The sequence below is a fragment of the Malaclemys terrapin genome, chromosome 3 (genome assembly GCF_027887155.1).
Source record: "Malaclemys terrapin pileata isolate rMalTer1 chromosome 3, rMalTer1.hap1, whole genome shotgun sequence".
Taxonomy (NCBI): Eukaryota; Metazoa; Chordata; order Testudines; family Emydidae; genus Malaclemys; species Malaclemys terrapin.
In genome coordinates this window covers 19,842,969-19,868,230 of record NC_071507.1, presented here as the reverse complement: position 1 = coordinate 19,868,230, position 25,262 = coordinate 19,842,969, and the positions used below count along the sequence as shown (strand labels likewise).

Sequence of the window (25,262 nt, the reverse complement as noted above, 5' to 3'; positions counted from 1 at the left end):
GGGAGGAACTCGTTGAGAATGTGAAAGTAGAAGGCAGCCTGGGTGAAAGTGATCATGAAATCATAGAGTTTGCAATTCTAAGGAAGGGTAGAAGGGAGAACAGCAAAATAGAGACAATGGATTTCAGGAAGGCAGATTTTGGGAAGCTCAGAGAGCTGATAGGTAAGGTCCCATGGGAATCAAGACTGAGGGGAAAAACAACTGAGGAGAGTTGGCAGTTTTTCAAAGGGACACTATTAAGGGCCCAAAAGCAAGCTATTCCGCTGGTTAGGAAAGATAGAAAATGTGGCAAAAGACCACCTTGGCTTAACCACGAGATCTTGCACGATCTAAAAAATAAAAAGGAGTCATATAAAAAATGGAAACTAGGACAGATTACAAAGGATGAATATAGGCAAACAACACAGGAATGCAGGGGCAAGATTAGAAAGGCAAAGGCACAAAATGAGCTCAAACTAGCTACGGGAATAAAAGGAAACAAGAAGACTTTTTATCAATACATTAGAAGCAAGAGGAAGACCAAAGACAGGGTAGGCCCACTGCTTAGTGAAGAGGGAGAAACAGTAACAGGAAACTTGGAAATGGCAGAGATGCTTAATGACTTCTTTGTTTCGGTCTTCACCGAGAAGTCTGAAGGAATGCCTAACATAGTGAATGCTAATGGGAAGGGGGTAGGTTTAGCGGATAAAATAAAAAAAGAACAAGTTAAAAATCACTTAGAAAAGTTAGATGCCTGCAAGTCACCCGGGCCTGATGAAATGCATCCTAGAATACTCAAGGAGCTAATAGAGGAGGTATCTGAGCCTCTAGCTATTATCTTTGGAAAGTCATGGGAGACGGGAGAGATTCCAGAAGACTGGAAAAGGGCAAATATAGTGCCCATCTATAAAAAGGGAACTAAAAACAACCCAGGTAACTACAGACCAGTTAGTTTAACTTCTGTGCCAGGGAAGATAATGGAGCAAGTAATTAAGGAAATCATCTGCCAACACTTGGAAGGTGGTAAGGTGATAGGGAATAGCCAGCATGGATTTGTGAAGAACAAATCATGTCAAACCAATCTGATAGCTTTCTTTGATAGGATAACGAGCCTTGTGGATAAGGGTGAAGCGGTGGATGTGGTATACCTAGACTTTAGTAAGGCATTTGATACGGTCTCGCATGATATTCTTATCGATAAACTAGGCAAATACAAATTAGATGGGGCTACTATAAGGTGGGTGCATAACTGGCTGGATAATCGTACTCAGAGAGTTGTTATTAATGGTTCCCAATCCTGCTGGAAAGGCGTAACGAGTGGGGTACCGCAGGGGTCTGTTTTGGGACCGGCTCTGTTCAATATCTTCATCAACGACTTAGATATTGGCATAGAAAGTACGCTTATTAAGTTTGCGGATGATACCAAACTGGGAGGGATTGCAACTACTTTGGAGGACAGGGTCATAATTCAAAATGATCTGGACAAATTGGAGAAATGGTCTGAGTTAAACAGGATGAAGTTTAACAAAGACAAATGCAAAGTGCTCCACTTAGGAAGGAAAAATCAATTTCACACATACAGAATGGGAAAAGACTGTCTAGGAAGGAGTACGGCAGAAAGGGATCTAGGGGTTATAGTGGACCACAAGCTAAATATGAGTCAACAGTGTGATGCTGTTGCAAAAAAAGCAAACATGATTCTGGGATGCATTAACAGGTGTGTTGTGAGCAAGACACGAGAAGTCATTCTTCCGCTCTACTCTGCTCTGGTTAGGCCTCAGCTGGAGTATTGTGTCCAGTTCTGGGCGCCGCATTTTAAAAAAGATGTGGAGAAACTGGAAAGGGTCCAAAGAAGAGCAACAAGAATGATTAAAGGTCTTGAGAACATGACCTATGAAGGAAGGCTGAAAGAATTGGGTTTGTTTAGTTTGGAAAAGAGAAGACTGAGAGGGGACATGATAGCAGTTTTCAGGTATATAAAAGGGTGTCATAAGGAGGAGGGAGAGAACTTGTTCACCTTAGCCTCTAAGGATAGAACCAGAAACAATGGGTTTAAACTGCAGCAAGGGAGGTCTAGATTGGACATTAGGAAAAAGTTCCTAACTGTCAGGGTGGTTAAACACTGGAACAAATTGCCTAGGGAGGTTGTGGAATCTCCGTCTCTGGAGATATTTAAGGGTAGGTTAGATAAATGTCTACTAGGGATGGTCTAGGCAGTATTTGGTCCTGCCATGCGGGCAGGGGACTGGACTCGATGACCTCTCGAGGTCCCTTCCGGTCCTAGAATCTATGAATCTATGAATCTATGAATTAGCTGATTTTCCAATATAGTTGCTTATTTACTAAGAACTGGATAGAGAACACTGAAGTCATTTAAGATAATCATCGTATTATGGAGACAATGGTTAGCTGCTACCATCCTGAGCTGATGATCTGGAGCAGAGTTTCTCAAACTGGGGGTCCCAACCCAAACGAGTACTATCCCAAGGCTATTGTAGGGGTTGGGGGCTGGGGTTGCAAGATCACAAAAAGTATTGCAATAACCTTTAGATCCTTTGTATTTCATTACAGTACTTAGTTAACCCTTAACATAGGGTTACCATAAACCCAGGTTTTCCTGGACATGACCTCTTTTTGGTCCTGCAATCTCCATCCAGACAGATTTTTGAAATATGAACTAATGTCAGTGATTTGGTATTGTCACCCTTGTACGCTGCCTTCAAAGCTGGCTGGCTGGCTGGAGAGCAGTGGCTTATGGCTGGCTGCCCGCCCAGCTCTGAAGGCAGCACTGCCACCAGCAGCAGCGCAGAAGTAAATGTGGCATGGTATGGATTGGTATGGTATGGTATCCCAACCTGAGCCTAAATGTCTAAACAGCTATTTTTAGCTCTGCAGTGCGAGCCCAAGTCTGAAGACCTGGGCTCTGAAACTCTTTGCCACAGGCTGCCACTTTCTGTGTAGATGCACCCTGAGAGACCAGACTTTGACTTCGAGATTCAGTTTCTGTATGTTTCTCTTATATTCATGGGAAAACGAGAGCCCTCTGGTGACCAAAGTAATATCTCTAAATTGTCATAGATGTTAACTAAATTCTGCATTGTCTGATAGACAGAATGTATCTATTGTATTTCAAAGGCACTGAGCTTGACTCTCTTTTCTTGTACCTTGTGAAGTCTCTTGCAGTAGGAGGATATAGAATGCTGCCACTGATGTGAGAGGAGACTTCTGGTACCGTAGCCTATATGCTATTTCACACACACATAAATTCCTCCACAAGGTTCAACACTGCATGATTGGACTCTCTATGCTGAAATACTTGATGTCAGTGCCTTGACAACTGTCCTTATGCAAGGGGAACCTCCAGGTAGCTGGCAGCTTTGCACGACTAGAATGGACCAAAGCAGCTGCAGCCAGGGCCAGAAGTTATCTCAGAGACTCAGAAGGAAGCTTACTCATTTACACTGAAGGCCTACGACTATTCCTCTTTCCCCACCGTTCTCAGAAACATCCTGCATACTAGAAAGGAGGCTAGAGTCCCAAAACACTGATAGTATTTCCTATCAAGGACCATTATCCAAGCAAGAGAGTGCCCCGAGACTAATTAAAAGGGACACAGATAACAGCTAATCCAGCCCAGCAGGCCCTTTGAATGGAGAACAGGTATCCCTTCTCTTTCTTTCACACACCAGCTTCCAAGCAGGGCCGGCTCTGGCTTTTTTGCTGCCCCACCCTCCGCGGGGAGCGTGGCGGGGAGGGCGCCGAGCCCCGCTGGAGTGCCGGGGGGAGGGCGGCGAGCCCGCCGCAGCTCCGCTCTCCCCGGTGGCCAGAGCGCCGGGGGGAGGGCAGCGAGCCCGGCCAGGGCTCCGCTCTCGGGCCGGAGCACCGTGTCGTGCCGTCCCCTCCAGGTGCTGCCCCAAGCACATGCTTGGTGGGCTGGTGCCTGGATCCGGCCCTGCTTCCAAGGCCTATTGAACTCTGCTCTGTCCCAAGAAAAGAGGAAGTGCCACATCTTAGCAAACTCTCCTCCAATTCCCTTAGCTCAAGGACACTCCAATGGTCTGAAATCTCCAGCACCCCAAGGTAAAGCCCAGTGAATAGGCCGTTTCATACAGGCAATTGATCAGCTTGTGCATCTGATGTTTTGTTATGGTCTGGAGTGTATTCCCCCAAATATCAGGGGGTAGCCGTGTTAGTCTGTATCTACAAAAACAACAAAGAGTCTGGTGGCACCTTAAAGACTAACAGATTTATTTGGGCATAAGCTTTCGTGAGTAAAAACCTCACTTCTTCGGATGCATCCGAAGAAGTGAGGTTTTTACTCACGAAAGCTTATGCCCAAATAAATCTGTTAGTCTTTAAGGTGCCACCAGACTCTTTGTTATTCCCCCAAACACTCCCCTCCATTATTTTACCCTGCCTTGGAATTAAAAAATCTCTCCCAATATCACAGCTATGAATCATAGAATCATAGGACTGGAAGGGACCTCAAGAGGTCATCTAGTCCAGTCCCCTGCACTCGTGGCAGGACTAAGTATTATCTAGAGCATCCCTGACAGGTCTTTGTCTAACCTGCTTTTAAAAATCTCCAATGATGGAGATTCCAGCCTCCCTAGGTAATCTATTTCAGTACTTAACGATCCTGACAGGATGTTTTTCCTAATGTCCAGCCTAAACCTCCATTACTGCAATTTAAGCCCATTGCTTCTTGTTCTATCCTCAGAGGCTAAGAAAAACAATCTTTCTCCCTCCTCCGTGTAACAACCTTTTATGTATTTGAAAACTGTTTATCATGTGCCCTTTCAGTCTTCCCTTTTTCAGACTAAACAAACCCAATTTTTTCAGTCTTCCCTCATAGGTCATGTTTTCTAGACCTTTAATCATTTTTGTTGCTCTTCTCTAGACTTTCTTCAATTTGTCCACATCTTTCCTGAAATGTGGCACCCAGAACTGGACACAATACTCCAGCTGAGGCCTAATCAGCACAGAGTAGAGTGGAAGAATTACTTCTCATGTCTTGCTTACAATACTCCTGCTAATACATCCCAGAATAATGTTTGCTTTTTTTGTAGCATCATTACATCGTTGACTCATATTTAGCTTATGGTCCACAATGACCTCCAGATCCCTTTCCGCAGTACTCTTTCCTAGGCAGTCATTTCCCATTTTGTATGTATGCAACTGATTGTTCCTTCCGAAGTGGTGTACTTTGTATTTGTCCTTATTGAAATTCATCTTATTTACTTCAGACCATTTCTCCAGTTTGTCCAGATCATTTTGAGTTTTAATCCTTTCCTCCAAAGCACTTGCAACATCTCCCAGTTTGGTATCGTCCACAACCCAGAACGAATCTCTGTGGGACCCCACTTGATACGCCCTTCCAGCATGAGTGTGAACCACTGATGATTACTCTCTGGAAATGGTTTTCCAACCCAGTTATGCACCCACCTTATAGTAGCTCCATTTAGGTTGTATTTTCCTAGTTTGTTTATGAGAAGGTCATGCAAAACAGTATTAAAAGCCTTACTAAAGTCAACATATACCACATCTACCACTTCCTCCCATCCACAAGGCTTGTTACCCTGTCAAAGAAAGCTATTAGGTTGGTTTGGCGTGATTTGTTCTTGACAAGTCCATGCTAATTGTTACTTATCACCTTATGTTCTAGGTGTTTGCAAATTGATTGCTTAATTATTTGCTCTATTATCTTTCCAGTACTGAAGTTAAGCTGACTGGTCTGTAATTCCCCGGCTTGTCCTTATTTCCCTTTTAATATATTTGTTCTATATTTGCCCTTTTCCAGTCTTCTGGAATCTCTCCTGTCTTCCATGCCTTTTTTTAAGATAATGGCTTATGCCTCTGATATCTCCTCAGTCAGCTCATTGAGTATTTCATCAGGTCCTGGTGACTTTAAGACATCTAACTTGTTCTTTCCCTATTTTTGCCTCTGATCCTACTTCATTTTCTCTGGCATTCATTAAGTTAGGTGTCCAATTGCTACTAAACTTTTTGGTGAAAACTGAAACAAAAAAGTCATTTAGCACTTTTTCTGTTATTCCTCCCCCCCGATTGAGTAATGGACCTACCCTGTCCTTGGTCGTCTTCTTGCTCCTAATGTATTTATAGAATATTTTTTTGTTACCCTTTATGCTTCTAGCTAGCTTAATCTCGTTTTGTGCCTTGGCCTTTCTAATTTTGTCCTTGCATGCTTGTGTCATTTGTTTATATTTGCCCTTTTTTATTTGACCTACTTTCCACTGCCAAAATAGTGTTCAGTGGTCTTTGTGTAAATGAGAATCAGACCCAATATGAGACAAATGGGGGTGAAGGAAGGGCACAAGGTAGCAAAAAAGAGCAGGATGTTTCAGCACAGAGTCGAGGTGTGCACAATTCTGGTCCAACCAGTAGTAGCAATGGATGAAAGAGGAATGGGAATCTACGATTTGTAACAATGCATTTCACAAAATAAATATTGAGGTCATGAAGCTTACAGAAAAAATCTCTGCTCATTGGGCCTAATTCTCCGTTGCCTGGCAATGTCTGTAGTCATTTACATCTATGCAAATTGAATGTAAAATGCTGCCCTTCTGCTTTGGCAATGAAGAATTGTTATGCCAGGAGCCTGGCATAACAGAAGAAGCTCTTAACTAGATGTCCTTGGAATGTAGGTGTTTACTGTTATACAGTTGTATTCCATTCCTGTGAAATTCCATTCTCATTGATAGCTTTTATTTCCTGATCAAATTAAATTGGTTTGCTGTCTTGCAATGGGGCATTGTTGGAACTACCCAATTGCTCCAAGACTCCTATCATTGCAAATGCGGAAATACAGTATCAATCTCTTCATTCATCTTGCTATTGCAGCCTAGCCAATTCACTTGAATTTCAAAGTAGAGGCTAGTAGAGCACTATCGATTCCTCAGCGGAATTGGCTGAATGCGATCTGCAGCCTCCTTGTACATATTGATTCCTTTTCTCTTTACTCAGCGCTGCCTGAATGTCACTGAACTGTGAGAGTCTGTGCTAAATGGACAAAATATTGATTTTTGCCCCGCCCCTTTTGGTGAAAGCGTCTCATTTACCAGGTGCTGAGCTAATATCAGGCAAATGAAAGTTCACAAAGTGAGGTGCAGCCAAGCCAGTAATTGTATTTTTCTTAACCTGAACTTGGTTGAATGAGGAGGTGTTTAAATCATGCAATTAACATTGCTGGTGGAGTCAGCAGCGAAACCTTTTGAGCTCAGAAAGTGCATTTCTTTGGTACTTTATTATGGACTGAATAATGATAAACTTTTTACAGTGTTTCCCAGAATGGCCTTACTGTGTGTTGATATTTATATTTGTATTACAGTAGCATAGAGAGATCTCAAATAGGTCGGGTCCCATTGTGCTAAGCAACATAAAGACGCTCTTTGGGGTGGGGACTAACTTAAGCACTTCATCAAAGCTTTCCTCCCAGCTTTCAGGATCCTGGGGGTATGAGATACGTGCAGTGAAATGGAAATCTGCTTGATAATTGAGGATTTTTTTTCCCTTTGATACTAATTTGAAAATGGACCTGCCCCATTTTCACAAGATAACAGCACCTCTGCTGAAGGGTGCCCCTTTACGTCTTAGGCCTCCAGCTGTCACCTCCCACCAGGCAGCAGGGGAGGCACAACAGGAAGGTCGGGGGGCTACTGCCCCCCCAATGGAAATATTGGGGGGCCACCCCTGTGGAAATTCACATACACAGGGATGGGAGGGGCAGAGATAAGAGCAGGGCCTAGAGGGGCTGGAGTGACCGCTGCAGGGCCTGGGAAGGGGGCAGGCACCTCTTCTCCCCAACCCCTCCTGCACCCCATTCTCTCCTAACCCCTACACTCCCTCATGGCCCAAGCCCCCTGCAGTCCCTCCCCGTGCCCCCCACTCACCAGGCGCTCGGTGAAGCCGATCACCTACCTCCAGCAGCTGCACATAGCTCGCCGGGAACCAGCCACTCAGCCCATCCTCCTTCTCCCCTTCCCACCAGCTGCTGTCCAGCACCTGCAGCCCCTGTTTAGCTTCCACCCTGCGAAGTACAGCCCCTTCCTATGCTGCTCCCCGGAGATGGGGTACAGGCTCTGGCAGCAGGATCCTGACATGCTGCGCCATGGAGCTGACCTGCAGGGGCGCCATTTAGGGACAGCAGGGGGATACCCCTACCAAAATCTCTATTGTGGTACAATATTTGCCCTCCCTGCTCTACCTAAATGGTGCCCCTGTCTCTGAGTTAGTTGCTGCTGACTCTCAATAGTGTCTCCTTGGCTTCTTGAATCCAGTCTGAACCAGTATATTCCTCCTGGGGTACTTCTCTGGAGTTGTTTATCAGTCCTGCTATCTGCCAGAATACCCCTCACCGATTTTAGTTCTTGTGGGAAGCTTGGTAACCCTCCGTAATGGCAGGTGTGATAGCCCACGCAGTGCCATCTGTTGCATGTTTGGATGTAATAGTGATTCAAGATTTTAAATTTCAAATGGAATTAATTAATCAAAGATTATCAGTCAGAGATCAGTACAGCCATATACAGAATAAACAGATACATTGCCACCCTTGGGATAAAGTAAAGCCATGGCCTCTGTGTCTCTCTGCTCTGTAACTGATAGGATGCCAGCAGTTTGCACACACCACATCTAACTTCCAAAACCTCTGTCTTTCTATACGGTATGAGACACAAATGTTTTCCCCCGTTAAATTTACATGTATTCTGTTTTCCTAATTACTGATGGAATTTATTTTATGGTCCTCAGTTTACCTGATTAATGGGTAAAAAGGAACCTCTAATCCAGTCATTACTAACAGCCATGAAAACCAAATGAGTTAAAAACCTCTTTCTATGAATCATTATTTCATCCATTACAGAATCCATCTGTAATAACAATTATTCCTTATCAGTTACCCAGTCCATTCCAGAAAACATCTGCCATAATCAGTGTCCTGTATCGATCACCCAGTTTTGTTTATAACATACTTCTGGAAACATATTTATTAGTTTGAGGAGTCTTTTCCCTGGACACCTGGATTCCCACAAACCTGGAGATGCTGAGGATAATTAGATACGGCCATTAACAGTATTCAATCACATAAAATTCCTGAATACAGGTCACGCTTAGGTTAAGAACCAATGCCCTTGGCTTAGAATTCAAACACACTCTGTTAATATCATAAAGATTCTGAGAGAATAGTTAATATGGAAATGAATTTAATGTACAGAGAAAAAAAGGTTAATATCCACTAATGTTATAAAAGATGCACCCTTAACGTTGTGAATCAAGGATGAGATGCTGGATTGTCAATTTGAATTATTTCCTCGATGTCAGATGAAGTAGGTTGCTGATCTGACCATACTTTACTCTCTGCTATGATGTACCTTTCTCAAGGGAACTCCTAATTTATACAGACTCAGTCTGACAGCACTTCTAAGAGAAACCTTATTAATTATAGCAAGAATCAGCTTAAGATTCCTCTCATATCTTTTGGGATTCATTTGATAAGATGAGTGGTTGGTGTTAAAGGGAAAAAATAACACTGGAAATACTTAGAACAATTATCAAACCATTTCATACCTCTATAATTAAAAACAAATTATTTTTTCATAGCCAGCTATTTATTCCTCAACTATCTAAGTGGATAGTTTCCAGAAGAGGCTTGAATTTTTCAGAATGTGATGAAATTCTTTTTCAGCAGGTATAGGAGAATCCAATAAAATTTCTAGACCTGCAATCCTACAGACACTTAAGGATCAGTATCTTAGCTCTTTAATTTTAGATGTATTGTTAGTTCTATAGGAACTTTCCTAAAGGAAAAAAAGCTATAGTGAAATTTTAAGAAATTGAAATAGTAACATGTTAACTGGATTCAGAATAGCAGCCATGTTAGTCTGTATCCACAAAAAGAACAGGAGTACTTGTGGCGCCTTAGAGTCTAACAAATTTATTTGAGCATTAGGTTTTAGTCCACGAAAGCTTATGCTCAAATACATTTGTTAGTCTCTAAGGTGCCACATGTACTCCTGTTCTTTTAACATGTTAACTGCATCTCTCAACACTCTTTACATTCTCCTGAGATTGCAGGTCTTGACTATGGGCTACTTTAGTCTTTCCTTTTATAACTGATAATTTGCTGATAATGACATTACCAAGAATTATGGAATATTTTCTTTAATATGTTAAGATATTTACTTTATAGGATTAGCTGAATTTAAGGCAAAAAAAAAATGCCTGCTCTGTTTCTGGAGTTGTGCTGTGCCAAGGTGCTGTTCTCTAGTTATGAAAGGCTAAAGTTTCAGCACAGCTCACCTCCCACAACCCCAATTGTGAGTGCTGAGTACTTGTAAATCTAGTTCTTAGGGATGGATTGTGCAATGTAGGTACAGTCATATGCTGGGAGCAGTACACAGCAATACCACCTCAGAGGGAGCATTGAGAGGCCCCTTAGTTTGCTTACATTTGGCTTAACTGCTCCACTCCCACTCACTGGAGTGGGAGTTGTATGGCTTAAATCTTGTGTGCCTGTTATTTTCCGAGGCTTTTTTGCCTTGGCGAGGTATTATACAGTGGAGCTGGTTGGAAAATTTTTGTAAAAACTGTTTTCTGTTGGAAAATGTTATTCAACAAAACAGATTTTTTGTGTGCAGCCATATTGATTTTGATGAAATTTTGTTCAGAAAAAAACTGGAAATGTTTTTAAAATGTCAGAACATTCTGTTTTGACATTTTTGGAACAAAAAGTTTAGAATTTTCATTTCAAAATGAGTTTTTGTTTTGAAATTTATATTATGTTATATTTAAAAAAATAAACAAGGGTCAAAATCTAAATGAAACATTTCTAATTTACTGAAACAAAATGTTTTGACATGACATTTTTCAGAATTTTGTTTCACAAGAAATTTAAAACTTTTGGCTTTTTGGCCTGATTTCAGATGATTTTCCCCCCCCCAAAATCTTGAAAACTTTTGCAGGATGGAAAATCCACTTCTGTATCAGCACTATTAAACAGTACCCTCTCCTTGAGACAGATGCCACTGAGCTCCTGTTGTTTGCTGGTCTACGCTCTGCTTCCAGACTTCGTTGCTGTTCTCTATCTGCCAAGTTCATTGTTTCCCTGCAGGCCTAGGTTTCAGATACTATATTGTGGTCCTCCCCATGGCCCCAGTGTTTGAAAATGATGAGTCAGCCAAAAAAAATCCACGAGATTGCCTTAAAATCATGAGATTTTAAAGTAATAAATGGTGGGTTCTTTTTATTCTCCTCTGGATTTGGAGCCTTTAGTTACACTTGGGTTATGCTTTTATGCTTTTCTCCACAATGAGGAGGCCTACAAATTTACTTTTTGTTCTAAATGAAAGTTGAGATTCTCACATAACCTGACAACTGCTTAGCTGGGGCTTTAAAAAAAAAATCAGACAACTTGAGATTTGGATTAATTCCCATCTATTACATTTCAGTAAGTTTTTAACAGCCTTCTTTCAATTCTACTTATGAGGTAGCTATAAAATAGCCAACCTCTAAGGTATGAGTGGGTTTAACATTTCTCTAGCAAAGATCTTTTAGCTCTGTTACCCATAAATGTGACAAAAGAAATGGTTAGGAGAAGTGAACATCTGTGTTTGTGGTCACTAAGGTCTTGTATACACTACCGGGGTAAGTCAACATAAGTTACACTACTCCAGCTACATGAATAATGTAACTGGAGTCGACGTAACTTAGGTCGACTTACTGCGGTGACTTCACTGCACTGCATTGATGGGAAACGCTCTCCCATTGACTTACCTTATTCTTCTTGGGGATCTGGAGTACTGGAATCAACCGGAAAGCGCTGTGCCATTGATTTAGCGGGTCTTCACTAGACCCGCTAAATTGACACCAACTGCATTGATTGCAGGAGCATCAATCTCCCCATTAGTGAAGACAAGTCCTAAGAAGTAGATAGAAATTAGAGATGGAAAAGATCATCATTTATACCATATGCAGTTTGGGACAGGGACCTTTCCTCTACGGCTGAGATTTTCAAAGATTTGGATTCCCAATTTCTAGTAATTTTAATGTCCAAATCTCTTTGACTGCTTTGAAAATCTCAAGCCACATGTTTTATGTGAAGCACCTCCCACATTCTGGTGTGTCCTGTAAAATAACAATAATAGTCATAATCAGGAGCATCTCCCAGCCAATCCAGGATTGTTCCCACCAACACATTTTCTAGTGTTTTGTTCACTCTATTCTGTAAAATTTCAGATGCTGTGAATTCAACTACTTCTCTTGGGAGATTATTCCACAGTAGATTTTAAGGCCAGCAGGGGTCATTAGACCATCTCGTCTGATCTCCTGTATAACACAGCCATAGCATTCCATCCAGTTTCTCCTGTATGGAACCCAGTAACTTGTGTTATCATCCTAAAAGGCATCCAGTCTTGATCTGAAGACTTCAAGAGATGGAGAATCCACCACTTCCCAGGGTATTTTTTTCCAATGGTTAATCACCCTCACAGTTAAAAATAAGCACCTAATAGATATCTTTGTCAAGAATTTTATTCCTGTGATTCAGTCTGAACTTTCCTTTATTTAAATTCAAGAGCAGAGATGTCTCTTGATTCTTGAAATGAACCCCTCCCCCCCCGGGTGGGGGGGTCGTGTGTGCTGTTCCGCTGTGGTTGATTTTGTGATAGATGTATCCACTGGAATAATTTTAGTATGTGTATCATTCATGCTCAGTGTAACACATGGTCATTTAACTGCAGGAGCTCAGCAGTACAATTTACCCTGTTCCTTCAAAATGAGCCGATTTTCTTGGCATTTTTCTGTTGCATAGAGAGGCACTCAGTTACAGCGCAGTGGTTCTTGGCCCTCCTGGAGCAGTACTGCAGTCAATTGATTATTTTGTTAATTTGTCCTATATCAAAGTCCTGCTGGTTTATTACCATCCAAGTTACTTTATGTGCAATGCATAAGTGGAAATATATTAAAAATCAATATTTGAATCTCTTTTTTCCTTGTAGGTATTTTATCATCAGTGAGCTACCTTCTTTGATAGATGGCCCTTTTTTCTTTAATTGGAATCCAGCTAGTAACTCGTAAATGATTTAGTCACGTGCTAATAAAAATCTAAATGCTTAGATTGTGTTCACCATTTAATCCAGGCACTTAATGAAATACTATAGAATGAATGAAAGTAACAAGAGACCATTATTGTTGACAAATGAGCCAGACTTTGAGAGAATGAAAATACCATGCCTTTTTAGGAAGCAAATCTTGTTTCTCCATTAGTTTTTAATGACTGTCACACTTCACAAAGCCAACCTTTCATGATACCATTTTCAAAAGTTTAAGGCTCTGATCTTGCAAACAGTCTTACCTACTTAAGTTTATGCATGTTTGCAAGACAATGGGACTGCATGTACAAGCATTTTCAGGATTGTGTCCGTCCTGAAGTTAATTGAGTAACAGCTTTACTCCAGCAAGAATGAAGATCAGAATGTACCCCAATGTATATTCTCTAGTGTTGCCTATGTGTTGATGCAACCCAAAGATCTCTGCTGTGAGAAGTGCCCTATCTACACAAGAAAAAACGTGTGTATTTAGAACATAACAGCTAACATGTTTAAACATGGGCGCTGACGAGCAGCATGGGAGCAGCAACTGTCTGTCACAGAGATGGCAATGGAAAGAAGAATTCTGGGAATTTCAATCCGTGACCGAGTCCCCAATGAAGTGATCAGACAGCAGAGTGGAGTGCAGGACGTCATTGTTGAGAACCGGCATAGTAAAATGCAATGGGCCAGGCATATAGCGAGGCTCACTGACAATCGATGGCCTGCAGCTGTCACCGAGTGTTACCCACGGGAACTGAAACAACCACTCGGCTGACTTCCAAAGAGATGGGAAGATTTTATTGCGAAAAGACGTGGCCATGCATGGAGAAGGAAGGCCCGGTTACGAGAAGAAAGTAAGACGTGTTGTGATCGGCTCAATCTATACGAGGGCTGAAAGACCGATCGATCAAGGTGATGTTTAAAATCCTAGCGTAGACAGGGCAACTTTATCTGTTTCAATATGCTGGCTGGTCAAAGTGAACCATAGATCCCTTCCCCCTCCTCCCATCTACACTAGGATTTTAAAACATATTAGCTATCAGGGTCTAAAAAAAATACATCTCTTTTAGATGCACCTTAGGAAAGGGGATAAAACGCTCTAAACTAACTCACTGCTGCCACAAAGGTGCATGACTCTAATGAAGTCAACAGAGTTGTGCATTCTTATGCCAACAGTGAATTTGGCCTTATGGGGAACGTCAACACCTCGCACCTTATCATCCACCTTTTCCAGAGGCAGATGCTGAGAAATCGGGCGAGGAGGCTATGGCAGCGCGGTGAGGACATTAAGTCTGAGAGGGGCACAGACGTGGGGGTTGCTGCGATGCAAGTAGCCAATGCAATCGTTGAGCTACTGCTGTCAAAGGTAGTGACCCTTGGAAACGTGCAGGTGATCATAGATGGCTTCGCCGTGATGGCATTCCCAAACGGCGGTGGGGCTATAGATGGAACTCACATCCCTATCCTGGGACCGGACCACCAGGCCAGCCAGTACATTAACCAAAACGGCTACTTTTCAATGATGCTGCAAGCACAGGTGGACCATAGGGGACATTTTACAAACATCAACGTCGGATGGCCGGGCAAGGTTCATGACGCTTGTGTTTTCAGGAACTCTGGTCTGTTTAGACGGCTGCAGGAAGGTATTTACTTCCCGGACCACAAAATAACTGTTGGGGATGTGGAGATGCTCGGGGACCCAGCCTACCCGCTAATGCCCTGGCTCATGAAGCCCTATACAGGCGCCCTGGACAGTGAAAAACAACTCTTCAACTACCGTCTGAGCAAGTGCAGAATGGTGGTGGAGTGTGCTTTTGGACGTCTCAAGGGGAGATGGAGAAGCTTACTGACTCATTCTGATCTCAGCGAAACCAATATCCCCATTGTTATTGCAGCTTGCTGTGTGCTCCACAATCTCTGTGAGAGCAAGGGGGAGACCTTTATGGCGGAGTGGGAGGTTGAGGCAAATAGCCTGGCTGCTGATTACGTCCAGCCAGACAGCCGTGCGATTAGAAGAGCACAGCAGGTCGCGCTGTGCATCTGGGAGGCTTTGAAAGCTAGGCTCCTCAGTGAGCAGGGTAACCTGTGACTATTAAGTTTGTTTCAAGAGAAGCTGAACCTGCCCCCGTTTCTTTACCCAGTTAATGTTGACTATCCTCTCCAGTTACATACCCCGTTCCCCCCCTTCCAACACACGTTTAACCATCAAATAAATGGAACTTTGTTAATGAACACCGTTTTCTTTATTACTTTTCGGGACTCTGTGTGTGGGGGCTATGTGACTTTGTGGCGGGGGAGGACGGTTACAGATCCCCTGCTGCGTGGCTCTGTGATCCAGGCTAAGGACCGCTGCATAAGATCTCTAACCGCCCTCCCCCGCCACAAAGTCACATAGTCCCCCCCACCCCACCACACACACACAGAACATGAAAACCACATTCCAGACTGACCAGGGTGCCTAGTGACTGCAATGTGTGTGTGACCTTCTGCTGAACCTGCCCCCATGTCTGTACCCTGGTAAAGGTGACTGTCCTCTGCAATTACCAACCTCCTTTCCCCCCTTCAAACACTCTCCTCTAAAAGAACATGACAGAAACAGTAATGAACAGAAACGTATTCTTTATTAGCAACTACACAGTTAGGAGGTGACACTGGGACGGGGGCTTGGGTGAGGTGATTTTGGAGTGAAGGGAAGGACTTATCAAAACTTTGGGAATGAGAGCCGTCTGGTACTTGAGCAGTCTGCAGGGGTGGAGTGACAGTTTTCACGGCCCCTGCCGCCCCTCCTTCTTGGGACTTTGGGTGAGGGGGGTATGGGACTTTGTGGCGGGGGAGGGCGGTTAGAGATAGACTGTAGTGGGGCTCTGTCCTCCTGTCTCTGGTCCTGCAGAACATCCACAAGGCGCCGGAGCGTGTCCGTTTGCTCCCTCATTAGTCCAAGCAGCGTTTGAGACGCCTGCTGGTCTTCCTGCCACCACCTCTCCTCCTGTTTGCTGTGTGATCACTGGCATTGTGATATGTTCTCCCTCCACTGGATCTGCTGGGTCGCCTCGGCTCGGGAGCAGCCCATAAGTTCTGAGGACATGTCGTCCCGTGTCCTTTTCTTTCTCCGCCTAATCTGCACCAGCCTCTGCGAGGGGGATGCCGGGGTAGGGCGGGAGACAGTCGCAGCTGTGGGATGAGAAAAAAGGGAGTGAATTCCTCACAAAGATAAATTTTTGTGAACAATGAACATAGTCTTTCTCTGTGAACAAGACCATGCACAGCACCTATCACATGCGCACTCAGGACAAGGTCGAATTTTCGGCCTTCACATTCAGTGCCTGGGGTCTTGCAGTGGAGATCACACAAGCGGGGCAGGACAGTGGAATTCGGGTAGCAGGCTGACATGGTAAGCCGTAGACTTTTGGCTGCTTAAAACTTAAATTATAGAAGTGCCCTCCTTTCATGTTCAAAGCAGTGCTCCTAGTGTTGGCCAGTTCCTGCTGCCGGCAATCCGGCAAGCATGAACTCTGCCCCTGTCGCACCCCCTCGTGGCTGTCCCCGGGAAAGATCCCTGTATGCTGCCCCTCTCCCGTCTCCACCGTGTGGCTGTAAACCGCCGGTTACAGTTATGCAAAGGAGCAGGCAAGCAGTCCCAATACTAACATTCCCCTAATTCAAAGCAGGTCACCATGAGCGCCATCATTCTGCTGAGGATTTCTGAAACAGAGAAAGACCGCATGCTGCGTGAAAGCCAGCAAAAACCAGGGTCGTATGCTGCCATGCTCTGCAAGGCAATGATCCCAGAGTACTTGATAGCCTGGCGCGGAAAAGTTTCCTACCACGGAGGACACAATAAGGCCGCTCTCCCCAGGAACCTCATGCAAAGGCTTTCCAATTACCTCCAGGACAGCTTCATGGAGATGTCCCATGAGGATTTCAGCTCTATCCCCGGACATATAGACCGTATTTTCCAGTAGCTGCACTGGCAAGGACTAAAAATTAGAGCGCCTAGGGCAAAGTAATCATGATAAACCGGACATTGTTAGATTCTTTTGCAGTAGTTGCACTGCCAAGGACTAAAACGTTAAGCGCCTAGGGCAAACTAATCATGAAAAACCCATTGTTAATGTGCCTGTTCTGTTCAAAATAAATGCTTACATGTTTAACACACTTACCGACTGATCCTTCCCCTGATTCAGGGTCCGGGTTAACACGTGGGGAGGGTTGGTAGGGGATCTCTGTGAGGGTGATGAAGAGATCCTGGCTGTCGGGGAAATCAGTGTTGTAAGCGCTGTCGACTGCCTTGTCCTCCTCATCTCCTTCCTCATCTTCCCCGTCCGCTAACATCTCCGAGGAAGCAGCCGTCGACAATATCCCATCCTCAGAGTCCACAGTCAGTGGTGGGGTAGTGGTGGCGGCCGCACCTAGAATGGAATGCAGTGCCTCGTAGAAACGGCATGTCTGGGGCTGGGATCCAGAGCGTCCGTTTGACTCTTTGGTCTTCTGGTACCCTTGTCTCAGCTCCTTGGTTTTCACGCGGCACTGCGTTGCATCCCGGCTGTATCCTCTCCCTGTCATGGCTTTTGAGATCTTCTCGTAGATCTTCGCATTCCGTTTCTTGGAGCGCAGCTCCGAAAGCACAGACTCATTGCCTCACACAGTGATCAGATCCAAGACTTCCCGATCAGTCCATGCTGGGGCCCTCTTTCTATTCTGAGATTGCATGGTCACCTCTGCTGGAGAGCTCTGCATCGTTGCTGCAGTGCTGCTGAGCTCGCCACGATGTCCAAACAGGAAATGAGATTCAAACTGGCCAGACAGGAAAAGGAATTCAAATTTTCCGGGGGCTTTTCCTGTGTGGCTGGTCAGAGCATCCAAGCTCGGACTGCTGTCCAGAGCGTCAGAGTGGTGCACTGTGGGATAGCTCCCGGAGCTATTAGCATCGAATTCCATCCACACCTACCCTAATTCGGCATGGCCATGTCGAATTTAGCGCTACTCCCCTCGTCGGGGAGGAGTACAGAAATCGAATTTAAGAGACCTCTATGTCGAACTAAATCGCTTCGTTGTGTGGACGGGTGCAGGGTTAATTCGATTTAATGCTGCTAAATTCAACATAATCTCCTAGTGTAGACCAGGCCTTAGTGAACACAAACCTTAGAGGAAAAATATTGAATTTTTAGGTTTTAACATACTGCATGCATCATCTTTATGTAAAACATTCATAAAACATAGACTCATAGAATCATAGAATATCAGGTTTGGAAGGGACCTCAGGAGGTCATCTAGTCCAACCCCCTGCTCAAAGCAGGACCAATTCCCAACTAAATCATCCCAGCCAGGACTTTGTCAAGCCTGACCTTAAAAACCTCTAAGGAAGGAGATTCCACCACCTCCCTAGGTAACCCATTCCAGTGCTTCACCACCCTCCTAGTGAAAAAGTTTTTCCTAATATCCAACCTAAACCTCCCCAACTGCAACTTGAGACCATTACTCCTTGTTCTGTCATCATATACCACTGAGAACAGTCTAGATCCATCCTCTTTGGAAACCCCTTTCAGGTAGTTGAAAGCAGCTATCAAATCCCCCCTCATTCTTCTCTTCTGCAGACTAAACAATCCCAGTTCCCTCAGCCTCTCCTCATAAGTCATGTGCTCCAGACCCCTAATCATTTTTGTTGCCCTCTGCTGGACTCTTTCCAATTTTTCCACATCCTTCTTGTAGTGTGGGGCCCAAAACTGGACACAGTACTCCAGATGAGGCCTCACCAATGTCGAATAGAGGGGAATGATCACATCCCTCGATCTGCTGGCAATGCCCCTACTTATACAGCCCAGAATGCCATTAGCCTTCTTGGCAACAAGGGCACACTGTTGACTTATATCCAGCTTCTCGTCTACTGTAACCATTCGGTCCCCAGTTTGTAACAATGAATGGGATTCTTCCATCCTAAGTGCAGGACTCTGCACTTGTCCTTGTTGAACCTCATCAGGTTTCTTTTGGCCCAATCCTCTAATTTGTCTAGGTCCCTCTGTATCCTGTCCCTACCCTCCAGCGTATCTACCAGTCCTCCCAGTTTAGTGTCATCTGCAAACTTGCTGAGAGTGCAGTCCACGCCATCCTCCAGATCATTAATGAAGATATTGAACAAAACCGGCCCCAGGACCGACCCCTAGGGCACTCCACTTGAAACTGGCTGCCAACTAGACATGGAGCCATTGATCACTACCCGTTGAGCCTGACTATTTAGCCAGCTTTCTATCCACCTTATAGTCCATTCATCCAGCCCATACTTCTTTAACTTGCTGGCAAGAATACGGTGGGAGACTGTATCAAAAGCTTTGCTAAAGTCAAGGAATAACACATCCACTGCTTTCCCCTCATCCACAGACCCAGTTATCGCCTCATAGAAGGCAATTAGGTTAGTCAGGCATTACTTGCCCTTGGTGAATCCATGCTGACTGTTCCTGATCACTTTCCTCTTCTCTAAGTGCTTCAGAATTGATTCCTTGAGGACCTGCTCCATGATTTTTCCAGGGACTGAGGTGAGGCTGACTGGCCTGTAGTTCCCCGGATTGTCCTTCTTCCCTTTTTTAAAGATGGGCACTACATTAGCCTTTTTCCAGTCATCCGTGACCTCCCCCAATCGCCATGAGTTTTCAAAGATAATCGCCAAAGGCTCTGCAATCACATCCGCCAACTCCTTTAGCACCCTCGGATGCAGCGCATCCGGCCCCATGGACTTGTGCTCATCCAGTTTTTCTAAATAGTCCCGAACCACTTCTTTCTCCACAGAGGGCTGGTCACCTTCTCCCCATACTGTGCTGCCCAGTGCAGCAGTCTGGGAGCTGACCTTGTTTGTGAAGACAGAGGCAAAAAAATCATTGAGTAAATTAGCTTTTTCCACATCCTCTGTTACTAGGTTGCCTCCCTCATTCAGTAAAGGGCCCACACTTTTCTTGACTTTCTTCTTGTTGATAACATTCCTGAAGAAACCCTTCTTGTTACTCTTAACATCTCTTGCTAGCTGCAACTCCAAGTGTGATTTGGCCTTCCTGATTTCACTCCTGCATGCCTGAGCAATATTTTTATACTCCTCCCTGGTCATTTGTCCAATCTTCCACTTCTTGTAAGCTTCTTTTTTGCGTTTAAGGTCAGCAAGGATTTCACTGTTAAGCCAAGCTGGTCGCCTGCCATATTTACTGTTCTTTCTACACATTGGGATGTTTTTTTCCTGCGACCTCAATAAGGATTCTTTAAAATACAGCCAGCTCTCCTGGACCCCTTTGCCCTTCATGTTATTCTCCCAGGGGATCCTGCCCATCTGTTCCCTGAGGGAGTCAGTGTCTGCTTTTCTGAAGTCCAGGGTCCGTATTCTGCTGCTCTCCTTTCTTCCTTGTGTCAGGATCCTGAACTCGACCATCTCATGGTCACTGCCTCCCAGGTTCCCATCCACTTTTGCTTCCCCTACTAATTCTTCCCAGTTTGTGAGCAGCAGGTCTAGCAGAGCTCTGCCCCTAGTTGGTTCCTCCAGCACTTGCACCAGGAGATTGTCCCCTACACTTTCCAAAAACTTCCTGGATTGTCTGTGCACTGCTGTATTGCTCTCCCAGCAGATATCAGGGTGATTAAAGTCTCCCATGAGAACCAGGGCCTGCGATCTAGTAACTTCTGCTGGTTGCCGGAAGAAAGCCTGTAGCATGATTTTTGTTGGGGGACGTTGCACATTCCTTTCTGATATAGCTCCTCTTCTGACTGTAATAAAGATGTAACAATTCACTGCCAATCAGACTGGGGAACCCTGAATAGTGAAAGCTTTCAGGGCCAACTTTCGTGTGTCCTGTACCATTTTTTTCAAGTCATCTTGAAGAAAAGACATGGAAATGAAGAATTGCTGTTTAAGGAGTCGCGCTCCTACAATATCAAATCCTTGCTCCTTCCCTTGTTGCAGTGGGTCATGTAGAGCCAGTGGGCTTGTGTGGGAGGACAAACACTTGAGTTTTTTTTTCTCTGGCATTCTCCTGTAATGCAGTTTGATTTCTGTTCTTTAATTATTTTATGTGATGACAGCTTGGGGTTTGGAATAGCAAGCAGAGGTGGTAACTGACAAAGGCATAATCATGGATCGTCTCTCTGTTGTCTCCATGGCACCACCCAACCTTATTTTAGAGATCTCCGACAATCTGCTCATCCCTTTCTCTAATTCAATACAGATATCCGGCAAAGTTCAGTAGGCACAGCGTGGTTCCTGCTTAATCACTGTCCTCTTTTCAACTTTCGTTGCGTTAAGATTTTTTTTAAACAGAACATTCTCCATCACTTTTAATGAACCTTTACAAATAAAACTAGCAACAACAACAAAAAAGTCCCTTTTTGTTGAATTAGTTCTCTCCTCTCACCTCTCCTTTTTAGTTAAAAGCAATATAATTAATGTTAGTGGATTTTAGAAATAAAGGAATTGCCATATCATTGTCATGTCATTGACTATTACCTATAGCCCATGCTTTCTGGTATTCTGTCTCTGAGAGCAGCCAGTCCCAGATGAAGGTGTATGAAAAGGTATAATGGATAACAATGAAGTAATATGCTCAAAGACCAAATTTTACCGCTGTCAGTGGCTGGCCTATGCACACTGAAGCAGGGTTTATGTCCTGTGGACATTATTTTTTAATCCTAACTACCAACCCCAAGCATTCAAAAATCATGAGACAGACCCCCTCCCCCCCATAAAGAAATTGGCTTAATAACAAGATATTTTTAAAAGAATCAATTTTAGGTTACTTTGTCTTTGGGTTCTTTGCCTTAGGTCACACATGCGTCCCATTTTCAAGCTTTTTTCTGTAACCAGGAGGACTAGAAACGGAATTTTTGAAAAAATGGAAGCTGAGATTCTCATGCAGTTTCTTGATTCCAGGAGCTGGGGCTTTAAGAAATATGCCAAAAAATCAGAGTTGGCAACACTGCAAGGCCCCAAAATGGATGAAATGAGCAATTGCCAGATTCAGTATAAATATAGAAGTTCTTATTAAGCTTCCTTTTTGGAATTCTGCTATGCTCTCCATCTCAATAATATCTTGTGGCAAACAGTACCAGGTTAATTGTGTTGTGGGGGGGCGGGGGGGTTGGTTAAAGTGCTTTATCAGCTTTAAAATATAACACAGGGGTATATCCCTGCACTTTCTGATCCTGTGCAGTGTAGGAGCTACACCACCTTTGAGATGGTGCATGCTCTTCCTGGTCTTCTCTCTCTGCTCTGCCTTGGCCTTTCTTCCCTCTCATTCTTTTGCCTAATGTGTGCTCCCATAGGTACACAGAGGGAGCACAAGAGCCAGATTCTCAGCTGAAATAATTTGCCGGAACCCTATTGATTTTGATTATTTAAACCAGCTGAGGATCTAGCACAGGGAGTACAACTTTGACTGAGCCCTACACAGTGTGGGCAAGTAGTGGTGGACTCCTTTAGTCGTCTCTACCCATATACTTGCACTCGAGCTGGTCACGATCTGCCACTTGGTGCATACACTTGTACTTCTAAAAAATGCTTTTACTGTCTCTCTAATATCTGTGGTTTGATCTGATCTGTTCTGTGTAATAAGCAATACTTTCATTTCTTCCAATCTCCGTGTAACCATCTAAGCCGACTCTTTCCACTGAGTCTTTCTGGGTGATATATTTGGTTCACTGTCAGGCATTGTGACAAGGTGCAGTTAGCCAGCTTGCTGGTAGCTTAGAGAGCACTGAGGATACTGGGTATGAATAGAGTAGGAGGGATTTAGGTAGTTTGAGTGGGTTTGGAAGGTCAGAAGGGATCACTTGGACCTACAGAGAACCTGATGAGCTGATGAGGTAATTAGCTCACAGGTGGGATAGCTGGGAAAAGAAGGCAAACAGTATAAAAGGCTGAGCCAGGGGGCAGAAAGGGAGACTTCTTCTAGTTGCTACTATATCTGTGATCTATCTGGTGCACAAGGGAGAACAGTGACAATAAAGACACTTGGTGAGGGTACACTGGTAGACCGTGTGTGCTGTTTAATTCACCCAGAGGCTTACCAGTCTACAGTGTTTCCAGGTGCTGAAAGGGAAATCAATTTACAGCCAGGCATTTATAGTAAGGAAGTTCATAAAAAATGGCAACACACACAAAATATTTTAGAACCTCAAATGCACAGATGAAGTCTCCTACACCAGCTACTTTTTCATAGCACAACCTTTTGGTAGAAATGAAATGTTATTAAACTATTCTGTGTATCCAGTGTGCTATTTTTGATACAGGAAACCAAGGCTGGCTTTGGAAATGTATAGGATAAAAGTCAATACCGGTTCAGATCCATGTCATTATTTTAACCAAAACCTGAAGCCTGGAGTGGGTTTTCTTAAATAGCCTTGACTTCTATTGATTAGGAATGTTAGACTTTTCTGAGAAAAAACAAGTGGAAAAAATAGATTACAAATATGGATGTTGTGTTAATAATATAAACATTACTATTCCAGATAAAGAAGGCTGTGCAGCAGGAAGGCTTTGGCAGAAAAAAGCGAGGCTATAGAGAGATCAATGAAATTGACATAAACATGAATGATCCTTTATTTACAAAGCAGTGGTACCTGGTAAGCAAATCAGTTATTTTTAATAGAGATCTTCAGGAACCAAAAAACCCCATAGTTTACTTACACATTATTTCTTCTTGTTGCAATAATCTGGGAACATGCCCTCCAGATTTCTCACCAGAACTTCGAACTTATTCCAAGAGAATTTTTCCCAGGATATCTAGGGAGCCTACTGTATGCTGGGACTGGAGTTAGGGGCATGAGCCAAAGTTCAATGATGTCAGTAGAAAGACTCTCATTGACTTCAGTGGGCTTTGAATCAGTGGGGGTTGTGTGAGCACTCATGCAGTACAGCCAGGATTGTTAAAACTGATCATGTACCTCAGTGTCAAGTCTCAGGGCTTTGCTTTAAGGAGCTCTTAATCATACGGACACAACCAGTGTCCGTGTGGAAGCTCATTAATGTGTGTTACACAACTGTTAGGAAAATATTGTCTTCCCCTCCCCTGGTGGAAAATTTCAGTTTTTCATCAAAAAGATTCACAAAGGGATTTAGCACAAATCTAAGAAGGGGGGGAGAGGTGCCCTGGATACAAGAGCTAGTCAGAGCATTTTTGTTTAAACTTTGTTTTCCAAGGAAAATGTGGTGGTTGTTTGTTTGTTTGTTTTAAATTGAAACATTTTAAAAAATGTTGACTTTGACAAAAATTCCAGGAAAAAATAAAACAAAAAAAATCGTTTCAGAAAATTTTCATTTAGGAAAATTATGGATTTAAATGTCAGAATTTCAATATTTTGTTTCAGAATTTTAAAATTGTTTTGAATTTTATTTTTTCATTTTATTTTTATTTTTCTTGACATGTCAGTAGTAGAGTAGCATAACATGCACTCCTACTACAGATATGTCAAAATATGACAATATAGTAGTTATTTGTATTTTATTTTACTTTTTAAAATCGTTAAGGGTAGATGCTGCTTATTACTGATTTGAAACGTATTATATTATTTCCTAGATCAAAGTGTCTCCTATTTGTGTTATAATGAAACAATCTATTAAACTATTTCAAATATTGTTTTCAGTGTTGTAATCATGTTGGTTCCAAGATATGAGAGAGACAAGGTGAGTGAGGTAATACCTTTTACTGGACCAACTCCAGTTGGTGAATTAGACAAGCTTTTGAGCTATGTGGAGCTCTTCTTCAGGCCTGGAAGCGGTCAGTTCAACTATCTGTTTCATTACAACACAAACAGGAGACACTTTGATCTAGAATGGAATATAAGAAGTTTCAATCAGCACTAAGTAGCAGCTGCCGTTAATGATTTCAAAATTTCAGAATGAAAATTAGAAATTCCAAAAGAAAATTAGAAATTCAGAATTAAATTTTGATACGAAAATTTTCCTAAATAATTCCTTTTGAAATTTCCAGTTTGGGAAATGTCACAAATATTTTTTTGAGTCCAATTTGGAACAAAAGACACTTAGAAATATCAACCAGAAACTGTGAGTGTCAACCAGTTCTACTGTTGATGATGGAAGGAAAATAAGGGATGTGGTGGGAGTTCAGAACATGTCTAAGCAATTCAACTATCTATAATTGAATATAGTCCTTGAAAAAATGTTTATCACAAATAGAGGTTATTGTGTATATT

At 43.3% G+C, this 25,262-nt stretch overlaps 1 protein-coding gene across 1 annotated transcript in view; it reads left to right on the top strand.

The window, feature by feature from the left end:
* The window catches only part of PCSK2 (proprotein convertase subtilisin/kexin type 2), a 193,636-nt gene that overhangs the window by 70,258 nt on the left and 98,116 nt on the right, over positions 1 to 25,262 (top strand). Inside the window, exon 3 of the mRNA XM_054022004.1 lies at positions 23,559 to 23,672. Coding sequence (XP_053877979.1) covers positions 23,559 to 23,672 — 114 coding nt within the window. The remainder of the gene's footprint in view (positions 1 to 23,558; positions 23,673 to 25,262) is intronic.